The sequence below is a fragment of the Plecotus auritus genome (genome assembly GCF_963455305.1).
Source record: "Plecotus auritus genome assembly, chromosome: 2".
Lineage (NCBI taxonomy): Eukaryota > Metazoa > Chordata > Mammalia > Chiroptera > Vespertilionidae > Plecotus > Plecotus auritus.
In genome coordinates this window covers 167,436,225-167,458,077 of record NC_137771.1, presented here as the reverse complement: position 1 = coordinate 167,458,077, position 21,853 = coordinate 167,436,225, and the positions used below count along the sequence as shown (strand labels likewise).

At 41.6% G+C, this 21,853-nt stretch overlaps 1 protein-coding gene across 2 annotated transcripts in view; it reads left to right on the top strand.

The window, feature by feature from the left end:
- The window catches only part of GPR156 (G protein-coupled receptor 156), a gene marked incomplete at its 5' end in the record, with an annotated part of 59,407 nt that overhangs the window by 24,250 nt on the left and 13,304 nt on the right, over nucleotides 1-21,853 (top strand). Inside the window, 5 exons of one of the 2 annotated variants that reach the window (XM_080654395.1) lie at nucleotides 9,111-9,246; nucleotides 9,503-9,613; nucleotides 16,570-16,683; nucleotides 17,630-17,725; nucleotides 21,396-21,632. In XM_080654395.1, coding sequence (XP_080510521.1) covers nucleotides 9,111-9,246; nucleotides 9,503-9,613; nucleotides 16,570-16,683; nucleotides 17,630-17,725; nucleotides 21,396-21,632 — 694 coding nt within the window. Of the gene's footprint in view, nucleotides 1-9,110; nucleotides 9,247-9,502; nucleotides 9,614-16,569; nucleotides 16,696-17,629; nucleotides 17,726-21,395; nucleotides 21,633-21,853 lie in introns of both variants that reach the window. The other variant, XM_080654394.1, reaches the window with a different exon arrangement.

The window sequence follows — 21,853 nt, the reverse complement described above, 5'->3', positions numbered from 1 at the left end:
TTTGCTTGATTGATTGGGAAATAATCCTAATGCATGTCTGGTAACCAGGTCAGTCTGTTGTTCCTGCTTAATGTAGAAAAGCAGAAATGGAAATAAGCCAGTGACAGGGAAAAGAAATTTGCCTCTGGAATAAGTTAAGGGAAGAGCTGGAAGGGACCTTGGATTTCATCAGGTCCAACCACTGCTAACCATTTAGGCCATTGTGCAGGCAGAACGTCTTTGTTCTTTCAGTTCCTTTCCAGCTTCAGCAACTGTGGGCCTGAACTGACAGAAGAGTAGGTAAGGAGCTTGCTCTCCTCCCAAGTACTTATGACTATGGGAAAGCAGGCGGATTTTAGAGAGGCCGAGACAAGAAGCAGGGCTGAATGGGTTAGCTCTTGAAAAAAACATAATTTACTGGCTACAAGGATGCAAGCAGCAAATCAGTCCAAAATCAGCAGATTTTCTGAAGCCATGGAATGGGATGCAGTTGTTAACCTCCGAGCAGATGTAAGCTGAGAGACTAATCTGTGTGGTCGTGAAGATGAGGTCTCATCCATCAATTGCTGGACAAGGGCTGTCCTCATATCACTGGGCCTGCATGGCCCTAGACACATGATGTAAGAGACATACTGGACAAAAGCATTGCCTGGGGGAATTCTCCCGGAAGAACTCAGCCAATAAAAAGGAATCTTTCAAGTGGCCTGATTTCATTGGAGACAAGTAAATATGTGAGTGTGTATATGTGAATGCACCCCCCCCTCCTCCCCCCTCCCCGGGAAGATGCTGCACTTTGCTAGAAACAAAGAAAATGGGAGAGCAGAAGGTCCATAAGCACAGTGATCCTTTCTCTAGTTTATTTTTAGACCCGTCAGCATCATGCTGATGGGGAATCAAAGGAGGGGCTCACCCAGATGAGGTTTTCAGTGAGGGTTTGGAGTAGGGGGATTTGCCAAGTGGTCAAAACCCAATGTCTGCGGAAGGCCACGGAACTCAGAGCCCCCAAAATATATCTGGCCCTTTTGTGTTCAGTGGGAGTTCTCAGCTTTTCCAGGAGGGACCAAAGAGATCCCCCTGAAACTCCTACCAATACCCCTCTTGTCTTAACACGGAGTCACTGGACCAGCTCTTCGATTTCCCTCTGACTATCAGGGATCTCTGCTGCTTTACAGCCATTCGCCATCTATCAGAGACCATTGCCAAGGAAAAATGAGATCAGGGAAGAGGAGAAAGAAAGAAAGAAAGAAAAGATTGGCCTTCCATAGCCATTAATGAATTCACTTACTCACTAACTAATGGTTATGGAATGCTTGCCATTTTCCAAAGACTGTGCTGAAGCCTGAGATACAGATGAATAAGAAACAGCCTGGATTTTGAGAAATAGAAACTGTTTAGTGGGACAAACATAAAAAGCTGGGAATATAACATGACAATTGTATTGATGCTCATATACCCTGGGGTGTTATTAGGAGATAGAGGAGGGCACCAAACCTAGACTTAGTCATCAACCAGGCAGATACATGCTCTTATTTCTTTGACTCCAATGACATGAGTCACTTACAAAGAAAATGTTAAGAAATGCCCCATAGAAAAAATAAAAATATTGACTGATAGCACAATGAACTTGGTTGATTGATGTTGGAGGCCATTGATTTTGGTGACAGCAATCTTCAAGGTCATATAATTTTATCCCCCAGCTGCCTGGAGGTAAAAGCAGACAATGGATTTTAATTTTGACGAGAGTTTTGTGGGACAGATGCAGCAAAAGGGCTTGTTTGCAGCGGGAACTGGGTGTTGTTGAGACAACATTTCCGATCACCAACCAGAGGTTAGAAATTGGGTAGAGAAAGAAAGAGAGGCTGATAGACTGTGAAAAAGCAGAAGAACCAAGGAACAGGCTGTCAGTGAGAAAGGGTGTTAGAGGCAAGCAAATGAGGGGGCTGGGAGATAGGAGATTCATTCATTCATTCATCAAGTATTTATTGAGTTCCTTTGATGTTTGAGGTAGAGTTCTAGTGCTGGGAGTACATCATGAAAAATTCTAATTGGGAGAAGCAATAAACAACAACAATAATAAATATGTAAATTGTGTAATAAATTAGAAGTTAATAAGTACCAAGGTGGGATGGGGATGGAGAGAACAGAGCAGGATCAGAAGGATTTGGAATTATGGGCAAAGGGTGTGACTTTATATGGGTTGTCATCATAGCTTTAGTTGAGATGGTAACATTTGAACAAAGATATGAAGGGAGAGAGGGAATAAACTATACAGACGTGTGAATTAAAGAGTCCAGGCATGGGGAATAGTCACTTCAAAGCCTTGAAGTGTATGAGTGCCTGGTATTTCCAGGAACGATAAGGAGGCCTATGTCGAGTGAAGTGGGCAGGGAACAAAGTAGGAAATGAGGTAGAGAGCTAATGGAGACCAACTGTGTAAGCCTTGTGGATGGGCTTTCCCTCGGAGTGAATGTAGTGCCATTGCAGGGTTCTGAGCAAAGTAGTGACATGATCTGATTCACCTTCGCTGTGGCTGCTGTGTTGAAAACAGACATAGGGAGAGCTCAGTATAGAAGCAGGGAGACCAGTTAGGAGGCTATTGCAATAATCCAAATGAGAAATGCAAAGTAAGACTGATCAGGGAGGTGGCAGCAGAGGTGGTGAGAAGTAGTTGGATTCTGGATGTATTTCTGGGATGGGACTAATAGGATTTCATGACAGATTGGATATGGTGGTGAGCAAGAGTCAAGGATGACTCCAAGATTTTTGGTCCAAGCAAATAGAAAGAAGGAGTTGCCATTATCTAAACTGGTAAAGAATTTGAGAGGAACAGGTTATGGAAGTGGGGAGGGGGGGGGCGGGGGGGGGCAAGACTAGGAGTTAAAATTCAACAAGATATATGCACCCCTATGTTTATTGCAGCATTATTTATAATAGCCAAGATATGGAAGCACCCGATGCCATCAGTAGTCGAGTGGATAAAAAAATTGTGTACATATACACAATGAAATATTACTTGGTCATAAAAAAAATGAAATCTTACCTTTTGCAAAAACATGAATGGAGCTAGAGGGTATTATGCTAAGTGAAATAAGTCAGAGAAATACAAATACCATATCATTTCACTTATATGTGGAATCTAAAGAACAAAATAAATGAACAAACAAAACAGAATCAGACTCATAGATGCAGAGACCAGGCTAATGGTTGCCAGAGGGCGGGGCAGCGGGGAGTTTAAAAAAGGTGAAGGGGTTAAGAAGTACAGATTGGTAGAAACAAAATAGTCACAGGGATATACAGTAAAGTATAGCATAAGAAATAAGTCAATAATATTATAATAACTAAGTATGGTGCCAGGTGGGTACTTGAATTATCAGAGGATCACTTCGTAAATTGTGATAATTGTCTAACCACTATGCTGTACACCTGAAACTAATATAAAATAATATTGAATGTCAACTGTAATTGAAAAATAATTTTTTAAAGAGTAGGAGTTAAATTTTGGGTGGATTGTGATCAGAGAGTAGGATATTGATGTTAAAATTTTTGAAGTGGTACCATTCTAAATAATCATAAGACCCAGGGTATGACCTGGGTCTGGGTGTCTGAAAGTGGAATAAAGTGAAAGTTATTATGATTAAAGAATTTAGAACTTCGGAGGTTTAAAGATTAATGAAGTCTCCTAAGATGGTGGTCCAGGCAGGAGAGGAAGGAGCGGGGCCAGGCTATTGTTACCCTTATGATACAAAGTTTTCATATAAATGGCTAGAGGTTACAGAAATATTAGTTTGATGTGTACAGAATTTGAATTGGGTTCAGATTTAGAACCTAATAGATTAGAAATAAGCAAGAGAGAAAAATGATCACATTTGCTGAAATGTACCAGATAACATTACAATAAAGCTGTTTAGAACATATCCAGATGAGATATATTTATAATCTCATTGTGGCACAGATAGAAAACAGTGGATTGAAAAAGAAATTCAATAAATCTTCACAATTTATTCTTCTTTGTTTTATTATAATGCCTTTTGAAAAAACATTCATATTTAGTTATAGATATGTTTAAAACTCAATGATACCATTTATATCAATTCATGTAGCATTTTAGAAAGCATGGTCCTGTGACATCTTAGGAAAGTCTTCTAATAGTCACAGCAAGGCAAGAAGTAGCCTTCACCCCATTTTCACGCCCAGTTTCCAAACTCAGTGCTTACCCATCATCAAAAAGAAACAATAGCATGACCAGTCAGTCCTCCATGACTCTAAGGATAATTAACCTCCAAATTCAGAAACCAATATTTGAAAAGATTTTTAAGTCATTATACCTATAAGCTGGTGGATGTCACTTATGCATCTGAATTCATTATAGACTATTGAGATGATAATCCAGGTCCATACAAATTCTGCAGATGGATATTTTTCTCTTATGTATTGAGAACTTACTTGAGGATAAAAAAAAGTCAAGAAAGTTCTTGCCTCATATTGCCAATCAATAAATGAAGGAAAATTGATGAGATCACTATGTAATCCTTTAAAAAAGAAAACCCACCTTGTTTTTCACTGCCAGTAACCCTGTCCGGGCTTTATTCTCTTTGTAAAATCAACACAAGTAATCTAGATGTGACTCGCTCTTTATAATTAAGTATATAATATTTCAGTCTTCTTGCTTTGTGGAAATTATGGGTTTGTGGTTGATTAAAATATTCAGCAAATGTAGTTTCATCTTTTAGTTTAAGAGAAAATTATAAATGACATTGCTGGTTGAATTTCCATCAAAGTAGCAAAGACATTCCCCAGACATACATTATTCACCTGCTGAATTGGAGATGATTCACTTTTCAGTGTCTTCACAGGTGTTAACTTGGCCAAACAAAACAGGTAAATCACATTCCATTCATTTTTTTCTGAGGCAAGTTTCCAGTAAAATTGTTTTACCATGAAATATACATATATAAGTCCATGTCATGCCCGTTTGAAAAATGAATTTGCATCAACTTCTGAGATGTGAAGACTATGCCATTTATATTTTGTCCAAAGAGACAAAATTGAGTTCCTCCTAACTAAAGCAGGAGGTGGGGAGTTCTAAATAAGGATTTCATGCAGTACTGAATTACACGAAAGGAGATCTGGTTGTACAGTAGGTTCACATAAAAGGGGTCCAGAAAAGAATGCAGAAAGAAACCTACCTACAGTGATCTAGACAACACAGATGTGTGGCTGTGAAACCCAGAATGTTGCTGATGAGGAGGTCACCGGATATTTATTGCTCATGCCCAGGAGCTTGTGGGTGGCTACGGGAAAGAATGGCCTCCGTTACTGGTCTTGCAGGAGCCCACCCAGGGGTAGTGTCACTGCCCAAGCTTCTGACTGCACTGAGTGGCCCGTCCCGGGTCAGCGGTGCTCTCCTCTCTGACTCTGTGTCAGCACTGGTCTCTCAGATGTATGATTCTTCTTAACAAATGCTTTGTGGAGCTGCTGGTTAGCATTGTTCTCATTTTGCTAATCAATATTCACCACATATTCCCCCTTCTTATGGGAACAGATAAAGAAACTAGGGAAGATTACACTCTGCAAGCCTATGATTTGAAGATGTGGTGACTGAGGATGTTAGGGCTAGATCTTAAATTTGGATATAGGAGACATAAGGCAAACAATAGGAAAATGTTCTTTATACATGTAATGCCCTTGTTAAGTGATGAATGTGGTATTTTAAAAAAAAATAAATCTGAAAGTAATGTACAGGAGGTATTAGGATGGGAAAACCGGTGTTACAGAGAGCTAAAGATTACACTAAAAATCTAAAAATAAATATTTTTGCATCACCCTAGAGTTTTCAAAGAGTTTTGCACATGCCTCATTTGATCTTTGCATTACTTGGAGGGTGGATCTGAAAGATGATATTATCTTCATTTCACACATGAGGAAACGGGAACCTAGGAGTAGTTGAATGACTTGCCCAGAGTCACACGAAGCCAGGATTTCCATTTGTCACACCTGCCTCCGGTTGATCCTAACATGATTGTATCTTAGATAAATGTGGTAGCAGGAATGGAGAGGGAGGGACAACTTGGAGAGATTTTGAAATAACAAGTGAAAGAAATTGGCCATTGATAGTGTATCTATCTATATAAATCTGTCTGTATAAAAGGCTAATATGGTAAGTGTCCGACCATCCGGGTAATGACATCAAGTAGCAACACCTGGCTTCCTCTCCCTAGCAATGACTAGCCTCAGGTGGAAATATTTTACACTGTAACCAAATATCTATGAAGCGTTTTCCCATGCCTCATCTCATTTCATCCTCACAGAAGTCCTGGAGTAGGTAGACAGGAGACTCAGTGGAATCCTATTTTCTTTTCATTAGCCAGAAAATGGAGATTTAGAAAGCTTAGAAACTTGACTCGACTGAAAAGGAATAAGAAATGGTGGATCTTGAAAATGACTTCAGGTTTTCTCACTGTGCAGAATATAGTCAAATACTGCTGCAGTTAAATATTTTACCCTTTGTTCTCCCTGCATGATCTACAATAATAATGTGCTTCATGTTGATATTTCCTGCTGTGTTGCTGAAAATTACCTGAAAGAGAAATTGCGATGTTTCACTGGGCTGGAAAAAGTTTAGCTATATCAGAAAGCAGGTCTAATTAAGCAAGTTTGTTCTATATCTATAAAAGGCTAAGGTTACTCACCCATGCGCGATACATATAAAGCTCTCACTGGCATGAATCACATGTGTGTGTTTCGATCTGTCATTGTCGATCGTGAATTTGGTTGTTTTTGTTGACATTCTGAAGCTGAAAGAAGGCAGCGGCACAGGGAAGTAACAATGGTGATTAAATATGATCGTAATAGTGATCTGGGTAGATATAATTATCCCCGTGTAACTGAAGTTGCCATCATATTCAGAAATGAAGATGGAGGACCTCCTTTTGAAAGGGACTTGCTCATTCATTGTAAACAAGATCCCAATAATCCAAATGCCACTAAAATGAAACAAATCAGTATCCTGTTTCCTACATTACATGCACTGATGTATCCTATTCTTTTCCTACATGGTGAAAAGGCTGGGGGAAGGATATTGCATTAAGACTCAGAGATGACAGTGTAATCGACAATAATACTAGATTCAATGGATGATGCCGAAAAGGAAAATTTTCCCATCGAATTTCTTAAAAGTATTACTCCTTCTGGAATGCTGTGTCATAAATTAGAATTGAAAGTAGGTGCAATCATCATGCTACTGAGAAATCTTAATAGTAAATGGAGTCTTTGTAATGGTACTAGATTTATTATCAAAAGATTGCAACCTGACATAATTGGAAGCGGAAGTATTAACAGGATCTGCAGAGGAGAGGTTGTTCTGATTTCAAGAATTGATTTGTCCCCATCTGACACTGGCCTCAGTGTTAGAATAAGTTTAATCAATTTGTCAGTCATTGTTTTTATCAATGTTGTTTTTATATCATGTCTTTGTTGTTTTTATATCATGTCTTTGTTGTTATATCACGTTATTGTTTATTTATTAATCAATTTATATATTATTTTCATATACATTTTACTAATTTTCTTTCATTTCTGACACTTCTATTATAGAGAAAGGGCGAATAGCAATATTAAAATATTTCTTCTAATTAATTTCCTTTCAATATGCACAAATCCGTGCACCAGGCCACTAGTAGATGATAAACAAACAGGAGAAGGAAATGTGATTCCGAGGTTTCTGAAGCCTGGATGGTGTTGAGATTAATAATATCACCAGCTGATGTTGGCAGCATGCTTACTACGTGCCAGGTCCTATGCCACACATTTGGCTATATTGCCTCATTGACTCCTCACAGCTCTGAGGGGAAGGGGTATTATTATCCCTATTTCATAAGGGGAATACATGAAAGTTGTTTTTGTTTTCAAAGGGTGGGGGGAAAAAATCAAGGGTTTTACTCCAAGACAAAGGAAAGTTCAGCTGAACTCTGGCTTATAGTGACCATACGTGGGGCCTGCGTCCTGGGGCAGTGCTTTGGTGTTCCTACATGTGTGGACGTAATCACGCTACCAGCCACAAAGTAATGGAACTGAGCCACAGGTGGTTATGATGTTTGCACATCCAGCTCCAGCAAACTGTCTGTTTAATGCCTCCTGGATATTTTGCTGCCGTTAAAATACACTGCACTAAGCAGATGGCTCTGCCTTGGCTCTGGACTTTAAGGCTGTCAGCCAGGTAATCCAGGTATATAGATAGCAATGCTTTCCTCCTCAAATATTATCAAAAATAAAAAATATAACTAAGTATAATTATCATATGATTCAGTATAAATATTGCATTTATGTAAAATACACTATTTAGACTAAAATCTTAAATACAACTATACATTCCTCCTTAATTATTACTAGTTACTTTCACTTCTTGTTATCGATAACAAAAACAAAGAAACAAAAACAGGTTAAGCCTGGTTTTTCCTTAAGCTTAACCAAGTCACACATTTATACCTTGTCCTGAGCCTCTATTGAGTCCAGGGTTTGTCTGAGACCTCCCTTTCATCTTTGAATTGCTCCCCATCTGACACTGGCCTCAGTGTTAGAATAAGTTTAATCAATTTGTCAGTCACTGTATTTAAAACCCCTCGAGAAAAGACCCTTGCCATATTCCCTGCTTGCAATCCCTGCTTCCTTGTTCCCTCTTGGTCAGGGAGAGACAGGAAAACAGTTTATTTATCAAATAAAGTAATAGCATATGGAAAAAAATCCCAAGCCTTTTTTCCAAATAGCATTTTACTTTACAGCTCATTTCTAAAGGTTTTCAACTGTATCTCTTTAGGTATCTACCTGCTAGATTATTCACTAGGCTGCATGCAGCAGTCTCTTAGCAACCATAAACTTCATGGAAAACGCCTAACTCTTTTAGAAGTTGGCCTTCTCTTAAAAGACTTGGAGTTACACAAGCAAGAAGTGCCAGAATTCAGTTCTCTTTTAAAATAAATAAATTATAACAATATTTTAGAGGGCTACCCAGTGGTTTCTTGCCATTGGTCCTTCCCTCTGAGGCTGCATTGGAGATGATGCTGGTGAGGAAGCTGTGTCCTCTCCCAGGGAAGGGGTCATATACTGTGTGTGTCTTTTATCCTGACTCCCTCCAGGATTGTGAAGATGTCCAGTCCGAATCTGAACATTGTGACCTTACTGGGCAGTTGTCTGACTTACAGTAGCGCTTACCTCTTTGGGATTCAAGGTCAAGATGCTTCAGTGGGAAGCTCAATGGAAACTCTCATTCAGGTAGGTGAAGCCTTAATTTTTGTTTTAAATATAATGCCAAAGTTTTCATAGGTTTTTAATCAGCTTACTCCTGTAGGTGGTAGTTATCTGTGTCTTTGATGTGGGCACTGTCAGAGGCAATCCCTGGAATGCTGAGTCAGTGAGGTCCACTTTCTGTCCCATGCCCTCTGTGGACTGAGGCTTTGTGGACCAGAATGTGTGGAGAATGACAATGGTTTCTCTCATGCCTCTTGCTCCTGTCCCTTTCCACCTGTAGGTAAGACTGTCCATGCTGTGCATTGGGACCTCCCTTGTGTTTGGACCCATTCTGGGGAAGAGCTGGCGACTCTACAAGGTATTTACTCAGAGGGTTCCGGACAAGAGAGTGGTGAGTAGCAACAAGTACACAGTGCTTGACTGCAGATGGCAGCTTCACTATTGATTAAAAGCTAGAGAAGCTTTGCCAGATTACAGGTCTGGCCCTTTTACAATAGTCTGAAGTTCCTACCCTCACTCCAAACCTTGGAGTCGTGTGGCCTCCTACGTCCCCAAGCCTGGAAGGCTGTGTGTTACTACTATTGGAGAGAGAGGTCTTTGAACATAGGTTCTGCTTCATATGCACCCAAGATCCTGGTATTGTTCTGGGGATGTGAGCTGGCCAAGAAGAGGCACCAGCGTGAGGTGACCAGAGAGAGCATTGCTTGGCACAGGTGTGAGCTGAAAGTGGAGGGAGAGTGAGTACAGAGAAGCTCTAGCAAGTGTAAGCAGTTATTTCCCTCAGTGGAGCCCAGTTCTTTTCCATGTAGGAGGCCACTCTCTGCACTAAGAAGGATGGCCCTAGAACAGAGAGTAAAGGAGAAGACACCCATTCAGCAGATAGAAGCTATGTGGCAGCAGATCACCTACATGTCTCTTATCAGATGTCATCCTAACCACATCCCCCCATTTTATCAGGTTCCCTGATAGAGCTGCCAAAACCTCAAGCCTGATCATCCAACTCTTTTTCTATAGGCTCTGCCCAGTCCCAATATATCTTTTAGTGGGAGTTTACTTTTCTGGAATGATGCTTTTTATTTTTATTTTTTAATTATTGAATAATGGTGAATATTTATCAAAAGCTTAGCTGTGAGTACCCATACATATGAAAAACATTGCCTAAACATGGACAAGGAATATATCTATCCCTCTAGAATATTGATTTAAAAAAATAGTTTTATTGAGGCATAGTTGACATGCAATGAACTGCACATATTCAAAGTGTATGATTTCATAAGTTTTGGCATGTGTATATTCATTAAACATGGTGTATAAGCCACAAAAACTTTCTCATACACCTACCTTTATCTCCCTTTCCTGTCCAATCCTTATATCCCCTGTCCCTGTCCCTAAGCAACTATTGATCTGCTTCCTGTCACTATAGATGACTTTGCATGTCCCAGAATTTTACATAAATGGAATCATACAGTATGTACTTTTTTTCCATCTTCTTTCACTTGGCATAATTATTTTGAAATTCATCCATGTTGTGGTGTGCTTCAGTGGTTCTTTCCTTGTTATTGTTGAGTAGTATTCCAGTGTGTAGACACATTGCAGTTTTTCTCCATTCACTGATTGATGGATGCTTGGGTTTGTTTCCAGCTTGTGGCTATTAAAAATAAAACTGCTATGAATATTCAATTACAAGTCTTTATGTAAGCATATCCTTTCATTTATCCTATCTAATAAAAGAGCAATATGCAAATTAACCATCGCTCCACTACACCCACAAGCCACGCCCACCAGCCAATCAGGAGTGAGTGTGCAAATTAACCCAACCAAGATGGCTGCGGCCACGGAGCTGCAGCAAGCAGGAGGCTTGGGTTTCCCTGGCAATGGAGGAAGCCAAGCTTCCCTGCCGCTCTGGCCTGCCCAGGCCTACATTCAAGGCCACAAACTTTCAATTATAGAAGATAAATAAATCCCAACAAAAATGGCAGCAGCCACGGAGCTGGAGAGAGCAGGAAGCTTGAGTTGCCCCTGGCGACGGAGGAAGCCAAGCTCCCGCAGCCCTGGCCTGCCTTGGCCTCTGCTGCAAAGTTTCAATTATAGAAGATAAATCCCAACAAAAATGGCTGCAGCCACGGAGTGAGCAGGAGGCTTGGCTCCGCTCAAGGCTACAAAGTTTCAATTATAGAAGATAAACAAACCCCAGATACCAGGGCCTCCGCTTGGGTTGCCAGGGGGCGTGGCCAGCCTGCAAACCACCACAGGCCCCTTGCCCAGGCCGCCCCACGCCCCAAGGGAACCCCCACCCTGATCCGGGACACCCTTCAGGGCAAACCAGCTGGCATCCACCCATGCACCAGGCCCCTATCCTATCTAATAAAAGAGTAATATGCAAATTGACCATCACTCCAACACACAAGATGGCTGCTCCCATGTGGACACAAGATGGCTGCGACAAGATGGCCTTCAGGGGAGGGCAGTTAGGGGTGACCAGGCCAGCAGAGGAGGGAAGTTGGGGGTGACTGGGCCAGCAGAGGAGGGCAGTTGGGGGGGACCCAGGCCTGCAGGGGAGAGCAGTTGGGGAGAACCAAGCCTGCTGGGGAGGGCAGTTAGGGGTGACCAGGCCTGCAGGGGAGGGCAGTTAGGGGCAATCAGGCTGGCAGGGGAGCAGTTAGGCATCAATCAGGGTGGCAGGGGAGTGGTTAGGGGGTGATCAGGCTGGCAGGCAGAAGTGGTTAGGGGCAATCAGGAAGGCAAGCAGGCAAGCAGTTGGGAGCCAGCAGTCCTGGATTGTGAGAGGGATGTCCAACTGCCCATTTAGGCCCGATCCTACCTGGATTGGGCCTAAACGGGCAGTCGGACTTCCCTTGAGGGGTCCCAGATTGGAGAGGGTGTAGGCTGGGCTGAGGGATCACCCCCCCCCCCCGGTGCCCTGTGCACGAATTTTGTGAACTGGTCCTCTAGTCTTAGATAAAAACCCAAGTGTAGCCCTAGCTGGTTTTGCTCAGTGGATAGAGCATTGGCCTGCAGACTGTAGGGTCCCAGGTTGGATTCCCATCAAGGGCATGTGCCTAGGTTGTGGGCTCAATCCCCAGTAGGGGGCATGCAGGAGGCAGCTGATCAATGATTCTCTCTCATCATTGATGTTTCTAGCTCACTCTCCCTCTCCTTTCCTCTCTGAAATCAATAAAAATATATTAAACAAAGGGGTGGAGACATCTTAAAAAAGACACCACCCACATGTAGAATGGTTAGATCATGTGGTAGGTGAATGTTTAACTTTTTAAGAAATTGCCTGACTGTTTTCCAAAGTGATTGTACCATATTACATTATCACCAGCAGTCTTAGAGTCCCTTGCCTCCACATCCTCTGAAACATTTGACTTGATTGGTCTTTTATATTTTAGCCATTCTAATTAGTGTGTGTAATAGTATCTTGTTGCAACTTAATTTGCATTTTCCTAATGCAATGTTGAGCATCTTTTCACATATACACAGAATCGGGACAAAAGTAGGTTTACAGTTGTTTATATGGAAAATCTTACCTAATAATATACAAACATGTAAATTGACTGTACCTTTGCTACACCCACAGCCAATCAGGAGTGAGTATGCAAATTAACCCACCAATAGCGAGTTAATTTGCATACGCAGGCGCTGAGCAGCCGGGAGGGGCAGGATGCCTGCTATGAGGGGGAGGGAGGCCGGCAGAGGGAGCTACAGGAGCAGTGCTCTGGCCAGGAGCGAGGACTTGCAGACTCCCGGGCAGCCAGGAGCAAAGCCAGGGGAAGGAAGGCCTATTCTTGCACAAATATCATGCAACGGGCCTCTAGTAATACAATAATTAATAAAAAAATACAAGAAGAAACTCTGTTTCACATACTCACAACTGTAAGCCTACTTTTGCCCCACCCTGTACTAGTATATCTTCTTTGGTGAAGTATCTGCTCATTTCTCACACATTTTTAAATTTAGTTGTTTGTTTTCTTATTACTGAGTTTTGAGAGTTCTTTTTTAAAAAATTCAGGATATAAGTCCTTTATCAGATATATGATTTGCAAATATTTTCTTCCAATTTGTGGCTTTTCTTTTTATTTGCTGAAGAGTGTCTTTCAAAAAGAAGAAGTTTCTAATTTTGATGTTCAATTTACCTAATTTTTTTATGAATTGTATTTTTGGTATCAAATCTAAAAATCATTTGCCTGACTCAAGGCCCCAAAAGGTTTTCTCCTGTGTTTACTTGTAGTTTTAAGAGTTTTAGTTTTTACAGTTAGGCCTATCATCATTTTTTAGTTAATTTTGAAATATGGTATGCTACATGGATCAAAGTTCATTTTTTTTACATATGGATATCCAGTTGTTCCAGCAACAATTGCTGAAAAGATTGTCCTTTCTTCACTGAATTACCTTTGTTGAAAATCATTCGTCCATAGATGTCTTGATCTATTTCTGAATTCTACTCTGTCTCATGGATGTAGTTTATTTTAACACAAATACCATATTACCTTGATTTCTGTAGCTTTATATTAAATCTTGAATTAGGTATTGTTAGCTCTCCAACTGTATTCTTCTCTTTCAGTGTTGTTTTTGCTATTCTAGATCCTTTCAATTGTCATTTGGGTTTTTGAATCAGTTTGCAAATTTCTACAAAAATCCTATGGAGATTTTGATTGAGATTGTGTTGAATTTATAGATCAAATTGTAGAGCATTGACTTCTTAACAATGTTGTGTCTTTTAACCCATGAACAGAGTATATTTCTCCATTTATTTAGGTCTTCTTTAATTTTTACCAACATTTTTTTTATATTTTTCAGTGGAAGTCTTTTACACCTTTTATTAGATTTATAACTAAGTATTTTATATTTTTGTGCTACTATACATTGTTTTTGTGCTACTATACATTGTTATTGTTTTTTATTTCACTTTCCAATTTTTTCTTGCTAATATGTAGAAGTACGATTGATTTTTGTATGCTGACCTTGTTTGCTGCAAATCTTACTAACCTACTTATTAATTCTAGTAGCTTTTTAAATAGATTCCATCAAATTTTCTACATGGATTATCATATCATATGTGAATAAAGACAATTTCTGTCCAATCTCTTGTATGATGGCACTAGCTAGAAACAATAGTATAATGTTCAATAGAAGTGCTGAGAGCAGACATTCTTTTTTTTTTTTTAAATATATTTTATTGATTTTTTACAGAGAGGAAGGGAGAGGGATAGAGAGGTAGAACATCGATGAGAGAGAAACATTGATCATCTGCCTCCTGCACACCTCCTACTGGGGATGTGCCCGCAACCAAGGTACATGCCCTTGACCAGAATCGAACCTGGGACCTTTCAGTCGGTAGGCCGATGCTCTATCCACTGAGCCAAACCGGTTAGGGTGAGAGCAGACATTCTTAAGTTGTTCTTTATTTTATGGGGAAAGCATTCAGTCTTTCAAAGCTAAGTAAGATGTTAGCTGTCGTTTCATGGCAGATACCTTTTGTTTGGTTGGGGAAGCCCCTCTATTCCTATTTTTCTGAGAATTTTTATAAAGAATTGATGTTGGGTTTTGTAAAATGCATTTTCGATGTTTGTTGACATGTTTTTGTTTTTTTTAGTTGTTCACATGTTGGATTACATTAAATGATTTTAGAATCACAAACCAACCTTGAATTCCAGACAAACTGCACTTGGTCATGATGTATTATCCTCTTCTTATATTGTTGGATTTATTTTGTTTATAATGTGAATTATTGTTCATAAGGGATATTGCTCTGTAACTTTCTTTTCTTATAAAATCTTCCTCTGGCTTTCGTATCAGAGTAATGCCAGCCTTCTGGGATGAATTGGGAAGTATTCCCTCCTCTTCAGTTTCTGGAAGAGTTTTTGTATGATTGGCAATCACCTAGTATAAGTACTTTACAATAGTATGCTTCTATTTCTCCCCCTCTCAATCTTTGTTCTATTGTTTTTACTTTTACATGTTATTTTGTTGTTGTTGTTCAAAATTAGTTATCTTTTTAAAAATCAAATATCTGGAGGAGAAAGAACTTATTTTTAAAAAATAATTTTTTTTGTTGATTTCAGAGAGGAAGGGAGAGAGAGATAGAAACATCGATGATGACAGAGAATCATTGATTAGCTGTCTCCTGCATGCTCCCTGCTGGGGATGAGCCCACAACCCAGCATGTGCCCTGACCAGGAATCATACCATGACCTTATGGTGACACTCAACACTGAGCCACAATGGCTGGGCTAAAATTAGTTTTCTTTTAAAGATATATTTAAAAATAAAAATCTATCACATATTTTTCCATGAAGTTAACATTTCCAGAGCTTTTACTCTTCTTGTATGGGTATTCTTTTGATATTATTTTCCTTTTTTCTGAAGGATCTCTAACATTCTCATGCAAGTGTGCTAGTGCTGAATTTTTTCAGCTTTTGTTTATCTGCAAAGGTCTTTATTCCATCTTTGTTTCGGAAAGATATTTTTTGTTGGATCTAGAATTCTAGTTCGAGGTTTTACTTTTTACTCTTAGTACTTTAAAGTACTTTTCTCCACTGTCTTCTCAGTTGGCCTTCTACCTGATGAGATATCTGGTCTTCCTTATCTTTGTTTCTCTATATATAATGTATCTTTGTTTACTGGTTGCTTTAAAGATTTACTCTATATCACTGATTTTGAGCAGTTTGATTAACAACTGACTGTTTTTATCTTACAAACACCAGGAATCATGTAACTGGTTGTGCTTTCTTCTTTCCTCTGGTTGACAAAAACTCAGTCTCACATTTCTGCCCCAATTCATGAATGTTATGTACGCTACTCACCTGAGTTTTTATCATAATTCTTTTTCATTTTCTCTTTTTTTAATGTGTTTCAATTTTTTTATCCTGTTGCAAGATATATATTTTCTTAATTTTATTTTTGTAGTCACAAAAGTAAGACTTTTTTGTGTATGAAGTCAAGTGATTCATATAAGTATAAAGAGTTAGCAACCCCTCAGCTCTCAATCCCATCCACCAGGTTAATGGTTTTAATAGTTTTATGTGAAAACTCCCACATCTCTCTATCTGTTCATATACACATATCTAGAAATAATGGAGTATTTACTTTATAGAACTCTTGAATCTTTTGTGGAAAAAGCCAGGATATGGGAAATACAAACAAATGGAAAAGTTTAATGGTGATGATGATATAGACACAGAAATCATTGTAAATATTTAATATCTGTTCCACCTTTGATGGCTGGATTTGAAGCTTTTTGGGATAACTAACCCTGGAGTCTATAGCTCAGAGCATGTAGGACACTCTAGCCCCTGTGTAGCTGGTGAGCTAAGGAAAATTATGAACTTGACTCTTTTTCAGATCATCAAAGACCTGCAGCTACTGGGGCTGGTGGCAGCCCTGGTGATAGCTGATGTGATCCTGCTCATGACGTGGGTATTGACTGATCCCATCCAATGCCTCCAGATTCTCGGTGTCAGTATGACGGTGAGGGGCCCAATACCTGGAGAATTTACTTCCTGAACTGGGGGGACTGGCTTCTGTGGGCACACAGGGGTCACTCAGCCAACAAGAAGATAAGTGACACAAAGAGGAGGGAGAGTGAGGAGCTGTGGCTGCTGTGAATGCCCTGCTCCTTGTCTGCAAGGTGTGCTCCCACTCCTCCTGCCCCAGGTGTCCTCTACCTGCATCCACTAAGATGTCAACACACCGGAATCTGCCTGGCAGTTATCTCTGCTTCCACATTATCAATAATGAGAACTCTGAGCAACAGGAAGTTGCCTTCCCCTAATGGTTGGAAAGTAAAAGTAGGAATTTGACGTTATCTTTGGAGTCAGTCAATCCTGGTTCAAATCCTAGCTCTACTACCTTCTAGCCAGGTGACCTTGGGAAAGTCATTAAACGTCTCTAAGTCTCTAGTTCCTCAAAAGTAAAATGGAGATAATAATGCTACCTGTTTCTTAGGGCTTTTGTGCTAAGTAAGTAAAAGAGTGCAGGTAAAGAACTCAACTGTGCCTGGTACATAGTATTCATTAATAGGAAATCCTATGGTCCCAGCTTCACAGGAGCTGAGGAATACAGTGGAATCTTGACATTGCAGATTTAATATTTAAGGTTTCAACTGTTAACAAATGGTAGGAATTTATAATTCTGCTGGTGCACTAATGTGAATCATTATGGTAGCAAAGCACACAACAGAGGGTAAGCCCTGCTGCCACCAAACATCCAACTTTAGTGTCTTTCCCTCCAGTTAATAGTCACTCTCATTTATCTAATGGAGTGAACTAAATTTTAGCTTTTACACATTAAGGGGGGAAATAGATGCTGTAAAGGAGTTCATACTCCAGGACCTTCACGGGGATCTGCTGTGTGCTCCTGGTAATTGTGGGTGCCCTCAGTACTGACTCTGTGTCCCTCCTAGGTGACAGGGAGAGAAGTGGCCTGCTCGCTGACCAGCACACACTTCTGCGCTTCCCGGTACTCTGATGTCTGGATTGTTCTTGTTTTGGGATGCAAGGTTGGTATCCACATCTCTTGGGGTACAGTCTGTCTGTCACCAACAAAATGGACATATATGAAGAAGGAATTGATGAGTTGATTCCTGCAAAGAATCTTGAAATCAGGAAGACCTCTGTTGATACATAACTCTCAAAGTCATGACCCTTATTATTTCTTTACATTTGGGAGGAGGGGGGCACTTTTTCAACTCTTTGGACTTCCTCATTTTGTTCTCCCCAAATCATGTGGAATTCACCTACTGTTTCTCCCATTTCTTGGCTTGGTTTTAAATTTATTTGTAAATATCAGTTTTCTTCCCAAATCCCTGCAAGGAAGACTGTGTTCAGGTATCCTGCTGCCGTTCACCCACCTCACTCTCTCACTCTGGTTGGAAGCCAGGCTGGCTCTAAGACAGATGACAACGTCCAGGGTGTCCTTTGAGTGATTCCAGCTGCCTCAAGTGTCTCCCACCCTGAATCTCCCATCATTAGACTCATTTGTCTCTTGTTAGATGGTAAAAGTAGGATATTCTTTCCAGAGGGTGCAGGATACCTACTGAGGGAGGTCCCTAGAATCAACTGTCCTGTTAGCTGGTTTTCAGCTTGTAGGGACAGAGAATCTGGCTGTGAGTGCATAGGGCAGGCCTGTTTTAATGAATAGGGTGAGCCCTGTGCGGCAGGAGCCTGTCTGTCGGATTATCAGGGCAAAAAGGCCTGGTTGACTGATTGCTGGCAGAATGGGAGTTTTTCTCCAAAGGTAAACTTTCACGTGGGTGCTTCAGAGAAATAGCCCTGGGGATGGGCAGGGATGGGACAGGGAAATGTTGCTTTATAATTATGTGCATATGTTATTACTTTGATTGAAATATTTTCAAAAGAAAATACTAGGAAGTGAACAGCTCTTTTCCGGTTTCTTGCTAATGGTTAAGAAAATGAACTTCAGAACATGACAGAGCAGGGTTTGAATTCTGGCTCAGCCCCTTCCTAGCTGACCCTGAACCTCATTTAACCTCTCTGAACCATAGCTCCCTTACATAGAATGGGGGTGATGATAATATCCACTCAGAACTGTTTTGAGTTTCAAAGGAGTTAATGGCAAGAGTTTTCAACCACTCCTGCCCCATAGTAAGAGCTCAGTAAATTTTAGTTATTATTATTAACCTTCTACTGCTCCCCTAGACAGTTCTGAAAATCACAGCCACTCCCTCCCCCTCCCTCAAGCCCTGAAGAAGAGCATGTCCTTCCAGTAGCAACTCAGCACGTCCCCCATAGCAACTCACTTTGCGACTCAACTTGATTAATTTTCTCCATTGCCTTTTATATAAATCCCATTTCTATTTTATTTCACTGTAATATCTTTCTGAAGGACAAAGAAAGAAAAGGGGGAAAGAGTGCTGAGCATCAGGAAAATGAGCCAGACGCCCATGGGCTCCCTGGTCCATGAGCAGTCCCTGGGGAAGACCCAAATCTCTGCATAAAGTTCCAGGAGCCCCCACCTGCACCTGTCTACTGCCCACTACCCCACACTTCTCAGCAGTGAAGGCAAATGACCTACAAGTATATGTGGTTCATTTAAGCACCAGTCATGGATGTATAGGGGCTCTATTAATACCTAGTTCCCATTGCAAGAATTGTAATGGAATTGAATTTTTTTGTTGTTGTTGTTAATCCTCAACCGAGGATATTTTTTCCATTGCTTTTTAGAGAGAGTGGGAGAGAGGGAGGCAGGGAGGGGGAGGAAGACAGAGAGAGAGAGAGAGAGAGAGAAATATGGATGTGAGAGAAACACTTTGATTGATTGCCTCCTGCACGACTCCTGCATGATTCCCCACCAGGGCCAGGTATCGAACAGCAACCCAGGTATGTGCCCTTGACTGGGAACCAACCCCCCCACACCCCCTCGGTGTGCACAGGGCCCACGCTCTAACCACTGATCGACACCAGCCAGGGCTGAAATTTTTAAATAGAATCAGATTTCAACATTTTAAAAACAAAGAGTTACTTTTATTCACCTTTGATTAAATTACTCATAATCCAACTCTGCCAAATGTCACCTGATGGCATTAGTTCCCCAAAAGTCAGGCCCCTCTGGCCTCCTGACTGGTGTACCTTCTAACCGTTGAAGGTCTCAGGGCGGCACGTCAGGCCCCTCTTGGGACACTGGACATTGGGGGCACCCAGAAGGCATCTCTGCCACGCTGATCCTTTACTTTAGGCTGTCAGTCCTCCCAAAAATTATGGCCAGGGCTGTACCTGCAGGTGGAGCTAGTCAGGTCGGGCATTTGGGTCACTGGCAGGTGCCCTGCTGATACCTGACCTTATATTCATTGTTATTTCTTCCTCTGAGTCCCCTAGTTCCCACCCCACCTCACCCCCCGTGGCATCTTCAGGTTCAGTTATAAAACACGGACATTTGTGTCTTACCTTCAATCTCCCTAGCAGTTCGAGCTCCATGAAAGGACCATGGCTTAGCTCTCTTTGTAGCTCTGGTTCCTGCCCTACACCTAGCATGACACTTTGCACACAGTCAGGTGAACTTATGTTGCATCTATATGTTATGTATTATTGATTAAAGTTTTGATTTCTGGCCATAACCAGTCTGGCTCAGTGGATAGAGCGTCGGCCTGCGGACTAAAGGGTCCCAGGTTCTATTCCAGTCAAAGGCATGTACCTTGGTTGTGGGCACATCCCCAGTGGGGGGTGTGCAGGAGGCAGCTGATCGATGTTTCTCTCTCATCGATGTTTCTAACTCTCTGTCCCTCTCCCTTCCTCTCTGTAAAAAATCAATAAAATATATTTTAAAAAAATAAAGTCTTGATTTCTGTTTAAATGCAGCTCCTTCCAAGAGAGACAGCACTTTAAGGTGCTGGGAGTCGTTTTCTTCTTAGTACAAATGAGAACTTTGAGAGCAGGTTTCACGGGAAAGAGGAAAGAACAGCGCCCTAAGTTCCTGGTGGTGGGGGCCGGGAACGTCACAAAGCGGGTGAAGGGTGTAGATGGAGCCTTTACTGCCTGTGCCTGCCCCACAGGCTCATCGAGGTCCCAGCCTGCCTTTGTCCTCCTGTTTCCACTCTTCATCTCCCATAAACACCCACTGGCACAGAGCCTCTGCTAGCCTGGAGAGGTCTTTTGTGCAAATTAGAAAAGGCCTCCCTTTTAGGCAGATGCAATCCTGCAGGTGCAGGGCTTGGCAAGCAGATGGTGCCTGTGGGAAAATTAGAAAAAAAAAGAGCCCCTTCCTCAGGGCATTGCTCCTGCCGCTGCACATGGCTGGGCAGACAGACCACGGGGGTATTTCAGCTTCCATGTGCCCTCAGCTCCACTCAGTGCAAAACCACATAGTGGACGTGGCAGCCCTCACCACCAGCAGCACGATGTGCCCGCAGCCCTTTCCGTAGGGCTCCTGCCCGCCTATGCCGTCTGGTCCTTTGCCTCTATCCCAGCAGAGTCCCGCCTTGCTGACCTCTGACAAACCAATTCTCAGGGCAGGAGAGGAAAATAACATTTATTAAGCACCTACTAGGTGCCAGAGGCACCCTAAGGGTCCTCTCATGTCTGAATAAACCCTCATAGCAACCCTTTAAGGTGGGTATTATTACCCTTATTTTAAATGGTCCCAGCCCTCCTGCTCTTTAACCCTGAGTCTGCTATTCCACTTCCCCGAGCCTCTGGTTCTCCCTCCGCATCCAGGGCCTGCTGCTGCTGTATGGTGCCTACCTGGCTGGCCTGACCGACCACGTCAGCTCTCCTCCTGTGAATCAGTCTTTAACCATCATGGTTGGGGTCAACCTTGTGGTGCTGGCTGCTGGGCTTCTTCTTGTGGTCACCAGATACTTGCACACCTGGCCCAACCTGGTCTTTGGCCTCACATCCGGGGGAATCTTTGTTTGCACAACCACCATCAACTGCTTCATCTTCATTCCCCAGGTATGTTCTAAGGAGAATTTGGCAGGGCCGGTCCTCCAGAGCATTGGCTGAGCATGATAAACTGCTCACTGTGTTTTCTCTCAAAGCTTCTGGGTAACATTTATTGGAGAGTCAGAAGGAAGGTGGGTTCCTGGTGAGCTGGCTCCTTCTGTTCTTCCCTCCTCACTCTCCTGAAGGAAGACAGTTCGGCTCCCAGTCAGCAAAGAGGGCAGCCCAGAGTG